This window comes from Rhincodon typus, chromosome 25 (genome assembly GCF_021869965.1).
Source record: "Rhincodon typus isolate 14 chromosome 25, sRhiTyp1.1, whole genome shotgun sequence".
In the NCBI taxonomy this organism is placed as follows: domain Eukaryota; kingdom Metazoa; phylum Chordata; class Chondrichthyes; order Orectolobiformes; family Rhincodontidae; genus Rhincodon; species Rhincodon typus.
In genome coordinates, this window is record NC_063356.1 from 9,527,214 (window position 1) to 9,537,095 (window position 9,882).

General features: G+C 43.3%; 1 protein-coding gene across 1 annotated transcript in view; it reads left to right on the forward strand.

Annotated features, from left to right (window-relative positions):
• ren (renin) overlaps positions 1-1,525 on the forward strand; it is a 42,609-nt gene extending 41,084 nt beyond the window's left edge. Inside the window, exon 9 of the mRNA XM_048611809.1 lies at positions 1,496-1,525. Within this exon, the coding sequence (XP_048467766.1) occupies positions 1,496-1,525 (30 nt within the window). The remainder of the gene's footprint in view (positions 1-1,495) is intronic.
• The last annotated feature ends 8,357 nt before the right edge of the window (positions 1,526-9,882 follow it).

Consider the following 9,882-nt stretch of genomic DNA (forward strand, 5'->3'; position numbering starts at 1 on the left):
AGGCCCTGCTCCTCTGATGCTGCTTGGCCTGCTGTGTTCATCCAGCTCTACACCTTGTTATCTCTGATTCTCCAGCATCTGCAGTTCCTACTACCTCCTATATTTAATGCACTGGCCAAAGAAGGCAAGCATACCAAACATCTTGTTCACTACACTGTCTACCTGCGGCTCCACCTTCAAGGATCTATGAACCTACACCCCAAGGTTTCTTTGTTCAGCAACACTCCCCAGGACCCTACCATTAAGTGTATAAGTTCTGCCCTGACTTGTCTTTCCAAAATGCAACACCTCACATTTATCTAAATTAAACTCCACGTGCCACTCCTTGGTCCATCAGCTCATCTGATCAAGGTGCAAAATTAAAATGGACCAGAGGAATTTCCAACTGCTGCAACACATTTGGAAGTTGAACCATCTCTGATTCTTGTTGGTCACTTCCCATTGACAGAACAGACTCACCCTTTAGAATGAAAAGAGGAGCACGAGACACTTCCGAGTGTTTGAGTAGTTGTGCTAATGCCAGATATTTTGTTACATGTGGAATAGAAGATCCGAAGATGCTTCTCCTTATCCTGACAGTGTTATCTCTGCAAACATTTGCTACAAGAGATCCACTTTTACTGGTATTGTGTTAGTTTGGGATCTTCACCTTAATACCGTTCTTAGCCTGTGGGTTCATGACTTTGTCAGACAACTTTAGGCAAACACTACCCGAAGACATCTAAATGCTTAGTCTCAGTCTCTGAAGCAATAGGAACATTTAAGTTGTCTGCAAACACATAATGATCAAGCCAGCACATGACCCCAATTGCTCCTATCTTGCTACTACTGCCTGATTTAAATATAGAACTACAAAACAGTACCCCCAGCAAATCAACTATATCTAATCTACTCTGCTGCAATTTGGCAGCTGGATTAGAGAATATCATTTGTTTTAAAGCAGCTGGGGGATTAACACTCTGCTTGACCTTATGCATGAGGCTGTGTAGGCATTCACAGGCTCGATTTTTCAGAAATAAATTTCAGAAGTGTAATATTAACCCCTCCAGGCAACAGTGTGCAGTCAGGACCTACAAGGAACATCCACCCACTCCCTCACCAGTCATCTTCTTAAAGACAATGAAGCTTCTTTTTTCTGTTCCCTGTTCATCTGTTCGTGTAATTGTAATCCAACCAGTGGAGCAAGGGGGTTAGCTTAGCAACATGCTGTCTGCATGTGGACTGAGAATCAACCACACTTTATAGAAACCAAACTTCAGCAATTTCTATAACAAGCAGCTGATCTGCAACATCTGCTCTTAGTCTGAACGCCAAGACAATAATCATGTACTTTCAGAAAGCACCCTTCGCCTGTGATAATTCTCCGATAACTAACATTTCAGACTTGCCAGGTAACAAACATTTTGTGTTTCCTGTTGCTGAATCTTACTTGTCTGGAATTATTTCTTGGGTTACACTGTAGTAATGCCATATATGCGCTTATTGTCACTCTCAGGTCAACATTTCAGCTTTAGCGCTTCTCTAAGTCACTTTTGAATAAAGATTAAAATTTGACTTTATTTCTGTAAGCCAGTTTTAGGACCATAAGCTCTTGAGGGGAAGAGTCTGGATCAAAATCCTTTGTCAGATTCAATTAGTTGAAGGTTGTCAACCCAAAAACATTCATTTGAGCTCGTCATGTTCCAGATTCTGATGGATTTGCTGTGTATTTCCAGCATTTAATTATTCGCTGTTCAGGCTTGGGGAGTTTAAAAGTTTTTTTTTTAAAACATTGCTTCTTTTTTGATTTCATCAACCAGACTTGTAAGTGGGCCTGATCTGTCTGAAAATAAACTCTATTGTAGAATGATACAGCACAGAAGGAACCCATTTGGCGTATCAAAGTAAATGTCCTCTCTCTACTATGTGCAATGAAGCTGCAAGCATATTCTTTCTAAACAATTTTGCCACGCAGCGTGCAGACAAAACCTTTCCACCAAACATGCAGGTACAGAAAGCTTTGGACACTTAGGTAACAGAATACAGAGACACAGCTATAGACAGACACATACCCACAAGAGATATGGCAAACAAACATAAGCGCATGTGCACTTTTTAAAATATTCTTATCACTCGTGGAACGTGGGCGTCACTGGCTGGGCTAGCATTTATTGCTCGTCCCTAGTTGCCCCTTGAGAAGATGGTGGTGAACTGCCTTCTTGAACTACTGCTGTTCTTGTGCTGTAGATCGAGCCACATGTTTTAGGGAGGGAAATTCAGGATTTTGACTCAGCAACGCTGAAGGAATGGCGAAATATTTCCAAGTCAGGATGGTGAGTGGCTCGGAGGGGAATTTGAAGGTGATGGTGTCCTTCTAGATGGAAGTGGTCATGGGTTTGGAAGGTGCTGTTGAGGATCCTTGGTGAATTTCTGCAGTGCATCTTGTAGATAGTACACACTGCTGCTACTGAGTGTCGGTGGTGGAGGGAGTTGATGCTTGTGGATGTGTTGCAGGCTGCTTTTCCCTCAGATGGTGTCAAACTTCTTGTAACACATCACTTCTGCCGCATTTGTGCATATGTGTTGGTGTGCCTCTCTTGTTGTACAACTCTGCGTGTTTATTGTAGGTAGAAGAGTGCACATGGAATTAGTTAAGGTACATTGAGTTTATGCATACCAGAACATCACACCGATGTATTCTATTGACTTAATTTAAAGTAAAATCAGGGAAGTCACCTCAATCATGCTATCACGTCCCAGATCTAAGAAGCAGTGCATCTCTTTACCAGGGGAGCAGGTGTACAGACACACGTAGAAAACAGAGTAGGCCATTCAGTCTCTTAAATGTGTTCTGCTGTTCAGTGAAATAATGGCTGGTCTGTATCTTAACTGTGCCTATAAGACATTTTAGGGTGGTGTGTGTAAGTACTTTTGAAGGAAAACTTTGGGCTCTTGCATTACGCTAAAAGGTAAAAAATGTTCCTGAACACAAAGAGGGAATAAAACAACCCTTTCATTTACAAGTCTCATACCATAATAAAGGAGGGAAGTGGAAGTTTCACAGCAGATTTTTTAAATTTATCTTCCCATGCAGTGGCTAACCACATTTCAGTTGCCTCGATTTATTAGACAAAGCCTCAGGGGTGGTTGCGGCTGAGACTGTGTGTGCCATCATCACAAGCTAACAGAGATATCACTCAATCTGCGAGGGAAGAGCCAATTGAGGCAAGCTCCCTGCATCAAGGCTGGCACAATGTTCGTGTTTCCAAAATCAAATAACTTCAAAACAAAGATGCATTTCTGCGAGTAGAATTTGAATCTAATAAAAATGTTTGGTGAGCTTACACATTGAATAACGGATGGCCAGGAGTGAGGTACAGGCTGAAATCTAATTTAGAAAATGGTGTAGAAGCTCATTTTGAGTATATTAGTTACATAGTGGTTAGCACTGCTGCCTCACATCACCAAGGAGCTGGGTTTGATTCCAATCTTGGGCATCTGTCTATGTGGAGTTTGCATATTCTCCCTGTCTGCATGGGCTTCTGCCATGTGCTCCAGTTTCATAGAATCCCTACAGCGTGGAAACAGGCCATTTGGCCCAACAAGTCCACACCGCCCCTCCAAAGAGCATTCCCCTACTCCTGTGTTTCCCATGTCTAACCCACCTAACCTGAACATTCCTGGGCACTATGGGCAATGTAGCATGGCCAATCCACCCTAACCTGCACATCTTTGGACTGTGGGAGGAAACCGGAGCACCCAGAGGATGTGCAAACTCCACAGGGACAGTCACCCAAGGGTGGAATCGAACCTGGGTCGCTGGCGCTGTGAGGCAGCAGTGCTAACCACTGAGCCACCGTGCTGCCCCTATACAGTCCTCCCACAGCCCAAAGATGTGCAGGCATGGTGGATTGGCTGTGCTTAAAAATTGTCCATAGTGTCCAGGGATGTGCAGGTCAGGTGGGTTAGCCTTGGTAAAAGCCCCATATGGGGTTATGAACATGGGGTGTGGGTGTGCATGGGATGTTTGCTGAAGGGTCAGTGCAGATTCAACGGGCTGAATGGCAGAGCGGTCTCACGCTGAATGACCTACTCATATCCCTACGTCAGGTTTAATATACAGAATAACGGATATCCTATGGTGACTAACACATTCCAATCTCATCAAATATTCCAATTTGTAATTAATTGATACCTTGGAGTGAGGTACAGACTATAATATAATCAAATGGTTCACATTATATGGTGTACTTTGAGAGTTGCTTGTTATCCATTCCACGTTATTAATACTGCATTTTGAAATCAGTTTATACTATCTTTATTTTGCATTTTACATTCCCTAATACACGGCAAGCTTCCTTGATCTCTTTTCATCTGCAGTGACTTTGCTGTTGAAGAGTTAAGATTGTGATCTTATTCCTGTATTGTTCTCAATATTTATCAAGCCAAATATCTCTATTTACAAGGAGATTCCAAGGACAGTGCTACATTAGAATGAAGCCCTATCAAAATCTCCTGATGAATAGTCCAATGAGGCTACAATTCTGACACCTGATGCTCTGCTGAAAAATTTCTCATGTGGAGGTCCTTTTTTAAAAAAAAACCCACAAATATGAGTCACAAATGTCTAAAACAGCCAGCGGCAAGGACTGTCAATGTATGGGAGAATGCCCGAGTATATCCATTGTGATTGCATTTAAATCAACAAGGTTCTTTGACTAACTCTAAATCATCATATGCAAAACAGTAGAACAAGCAGGATTATATTAACTAGGAATTAGTATCTGAGGTGTGAGCCTTGCATGAAGCAAAGTGATGGGGTTAATCGTCACAAAGTGGTCTCTCGTTTACTCAATAAATAAATGAAGCAGTCATTAAAACTATTTCATCCAATCTGAGAAATTAGAGAAAAATCTGCTGAATGTGACAAATCTAGGATGGATTATGAAGCTACCATATGGTTTTTGAGAGGATCATCAGATAATATTCCCACATTCCTATATGCTAGGTTTGTGAAATTCCAGAAATTGGATAATATTTTCAGATGAGGGGCCACTTTGTGTCAAGAAAGAAAGGAGAGACCCAAAAGTACTGAAGCCACGAGAGCGAACAACAAATATAACAAGGACAGAAACATCAATAATACAAGGAAATAACAGATAAACTCAAAAGATTAAGCAGTGACACCTACACAAGACATTTTGTGCAATTTGTGCTGAACTTTGAAAGGCATCAACTCCCAGAATATTTTGGGCAGTTCCACATGTTCCAGCTGGGGGTATTCCTGGAGATTTTATCACATGACATCCCAGCCACACATGACCCAACCCCCTACACTCCCACCATTGGTCCATCTTGCAGGCATTACTTTTCTACAATAGGAAAGAGAACAAACACTTTGCTGGCCAATTGGATTAATCTTCACCATTTGTGAAACAGCCTTTCATTCCCCATGTCCAATAATTAATGAAATCGTTGACACAAACTAGAGAAAAACTCAGATTTTTGTTCAATGCTCCTTTGGTTTTTCACCTGAGTTGTATCTAAAAGTGATCCCGAGATTAATCTATAAGTTTTTGCAGCCTCCAGGACAAACATGGAGGAGGCTCAACACAAGAACCCCATCCCCTGTATGAATGGAAAGCCATTGGAACAGGGATCAATTGTAAACACAGTTTTTGGATTGGCAATTTTCAGTTCATAAGGCATTTTTGCATACCTGAAGAGGTTAGGAATATAGGGGACTTATAGCTTTCATTTATATCTACCTCCACTGAACCCTCAACAGTCCTACTCAACACTGGCCAAAGCTACCGACTCTGTGTCGGGTGTTAAAAGCACTGAGAACACTTTGGTGCCTCTCCCCACATGACTGGTATTCACATGCAAGCTGAGGCATGGAATGCTGGTAGGACTGTCACTCATTGTGGGCCTCACATTCTGTCTCAATCTCACCCTTGCACAAAATCTACAAGTGACTTCTCAGAGAGTAGTTTCAGAGAGAGCACTACATCACCTTGAAGGCGTGCTTGCGGGTGATGTTGTCTGAAGGTTGAACAGGGGTTATCCAGAAGCTGAACAATGGGATGCTCGCCAGAACTGCCTCCTCTTTCTCATCTGGATTCAAAGAAAAAGTTCGCTGTTACTGAATTATCTTTCCTGGTACAAAGATCTCACCACTCTTTCGCATGTACTGCTCTGCGTTATGAGGAAGGAGAGGCTGTGCTTACACAAAAACAGACTGTCATTGGCCCTCCTGCCCCATCTGATCACTAGTGAATGAATGGCTTCGTATGGTGAGAAAATGCAGCCATTCATACACTAAGCCCAACAAATCCTTGGGGTTCCTCCGGCCCTGATTACCATTGTTTGCTAAGTATACCCCCACTCTCCTCCCAGCTACTCATTCCAATATTCACCTCATGTCAGTGACCTCTCCCTCAGCTATCCTGGCAGTGTTATCCTCTACTGTCCAGTTTTGGGAGTTTGTTACTTAAATAAAGCTTGACCGTTAAAATAACACATTTCGAATTTTAATCACTCCACCACTGGGAGCATTGCCATCAACTGCTTAGGCTGAGGAATTCCCTCCCTAAACCTCTCGGCACCGCTATCTCTCCCTCTTCTCCTGAAACGCTATCTCTAGTCAGGTTTAATGGTTACCTCGGTAGTAGAAGAGGCATCGATCTGCCAACACAAACCAGCGCTTGTTCCAGGACTTCACTCCTGAGCTTGCCTGTCAAAGACAAGGACAGTTAAGACCTTTGCATTGATAAAAGTGAAGACAACTATCAAGGAAACAGTCAAGAGAGATAGTAGGAACTGCAGATGCTGGAGTCTGAGATAACAAGGTGTGGAGCTGGATGAACACAGCAGGCCAGGCAGCATCAGAGGAGCAGGAAAGCTGACGTTTCGCGTCTGGGCCCTTCAACACTTCCCAGTGATCCAAAATCATTCCCTCGGTCAAAATAATGGATATTCCACCTTCGATTTAAATGGATTAATGGCTAACCTTCCAGATATATTATCCTCAGCAGATGCTGATGAAACACCCTCTCAATCTCAACCTACAAAAGTAAAACTTGGAAAATGCTGAAGATCTGCAGAAGTTGCAAAGAGGTGGTGGTGTCATGGTAATGTCACTAGATTAGTAATCAGAACCACAGGCTAATATTTTGGCAACAAGGGTTCAAATCCCACAAGGCAGATGGTGAAAGTTGAATCTGGAACTAAAAGCTAGCCTAAAGGTGACCACATTGATTGTCATTAAACCTTACCTGGTTCACTAGTGTCCTTCAGGGAAGGGAATCTGGCCTACATGTGACTACAGACCCACAGCAATGTGGTTGTCTCTTAAATTACCAGTAAAGAATGAGTACAAATGCCTGGCTAGACAGCAATGCCCATATTGTATGAAAGAATAAAAAAAATGCTGGAAATATTCAGAAGGTCTGACTGCATCCATGGACAGGGGAACAAAGTTGATTATTGATGCCATTTCTCTCTCTGCAAATTGAGGGGCATTTGTCAAAGTTTCCTGTTTTTAAAGCAAATATATCCTGCCCTGCAGGCGCTAAAATATCACAAAGTGGAAAATACAACAGGTGTTAGAAATCTAACAGCCTGGAAAATTCTGGAATTTTGCTGAACAAAAACTGAGCAGAAATGGCTGCCCTGATATTTATAGTTTGGTACAGGACCTCAGCAGTTGGGAAATCCAGGAATGTGAAAGTCTTGATTAATTTAGCTACAGGGCCTCATTAGAAGGGTTTTTTTTGTTAAATAAAGTTTTCTGCCTAGCAGCTGGCTACACTGGAGAGCTGATCCATTACTGAGCAGGAAAGCCAGTGGTCTAAGTTGCACAGCGTCGCTGCTTATCTGCTCGGATTGTGGAAAGACTCCACAGTTGGCAGTTGGGAAGGGGAACACTTCAGTGTGCGTGGAATTGGATTGGTAGATTTCCACTTGAAATCTTGTGCCTTCTCCCAATGATGACACTTCATCTAGCCTTGAAGTGTTCATTGCTTTGCCATTATAATTTCTTACATTGCCCGTATATCCTACACCCAGTGAATGACATTGCAATGAGTGCTTGAACCTATTTGGCTTTGGGCAGTATTGTTAAGGCTTTCTAACTGTTGCTGTGCAGCGATGGCCCTCCACTTCTTCCCAGCAGCTCTGTAAACAATTTGATCTTGATAGCCTTGTGCTCAGTTTTGGAAACTTGGTGCATATGTTTCAAATGGCTGAGAATTTGACTCATGAAAGTTTCTGTTTGCTAAAGCCTTCTTATAAAGCAAAATAAACAGCAACAGTTAAAGTTTAAAAACTTACCACAATCCAACCTTGTGAAGAGAAGGGTCGGACTCTCCACAGCTCCAGAGGATTCTGGGAGACGTTTCAATGTTTGGTATAAATTTAACTGAACATAAGATTGCATTTTAGACACTAAATGGGCTTTCTACGCTTCCTCTTGACTACCCACACATTCTAATATAATCGCAGTTCAGCATAGCCACTTGACACTTTTATCCAATATCACTGAGAGAGAGATATTAAATCCTTTTCCTTAAATTAAGAAATAAACTCATGCTTCATATTAGTTCTTTTGCATTAATTAAAGATATTATTCAAATACTGTTGTACAGATCTGCAGTGGCATATTCATATCCCTGCACTGATTAAAATATGTGCAAGGTCTTATATTTAATAACAATGCAGGGTTCTTGCATCTATTCCTGCTGAATAAGCACCAATGTAATACATAGACCCTATTCAACCTTGCTGATTGGGTGATAAGTTACACAGTCAAGTAACCCTCACACTGCTGGATAACAAGCAAATCTATGCAGTCAGCTATTCTCTATTCAGCCAGGGACATATCGCACCAAAAAAAAATCCTGACCATGCTAATACCAACACTGAGACAACAAGGTGCAGAGCTGGATGAACACAGCAGGCCAAGCAGCATCGTAGGAGCAGGAAGGCTGACGTTTCGGGCCGAGACCCTTCAACAGAAATGGGGGAGGGGAAGGGGGTTCTGAAATAAATAGGGAGAGAAGGGGAGACAGATAGAAGATGGATAGAGGAGAAGATAGGTGGAGAAGAAACAGACAGGTCAAAGAGGCAGGGATGCAGCCAGTAAAGGTGAGTGTAGGTGGGGAGGTAGGGAGGAGATAGGTCAGTCCAGGGAGGACAGACAGGTCAAGGGGGCGGGATGAGGTTAGTAGGTAGGAGATGGGGGTGCGGCTTGAGGTAGGAGGAGGGGATAGGTGGGAGGAAGAACAGGTTAGGGAGGCGGGGACAAGCTGGGCTGTATCACCGCCGCCTCGTGCTCCTACGAGGAGCTCGAACAGTTCATCCACTTCACCAACACCTTCCACCCCAACCTTAAGTTCACCTGCACCATCTCTAATACCTCTCTCACCTTCCTGGACCTCTCCATCTCCATCTCCCGCAACCACCTAGAAACCGATATCCATTTCAAGCCCACCGACTCCCACAGCTACCTAGAATACACCTCCTCCCACCACCTACCTGCAAAAATGCCATCCCCTATTCCCAATTCCTTCACCTCTGCCGCATCTGCTCCCAGGATGAGGCATTCCACTCCCGTACATCTCGGATGTCCTTGTTTTTCAAGGACCGCAAATTCCACCCCTCAATGAAAAGAACGCCCTCCACCGTGTCTCCCGCATTTCCCGCAACTCATCCCTCACACCCCGTCCCCGCAATAACAACCAAAAAAGAATTCCCCTCGTCCTCACGTACCACCCCACCAACCTCCGGATCCAACACATCATCCTCCGACACTTCCGCCATCTGCAATCCGACCCCACCACCAAAGACATTTTTCCCTCCCCACCCTTATCTGCTTTCCGGAGGGACCACTCTCTCCAGGAC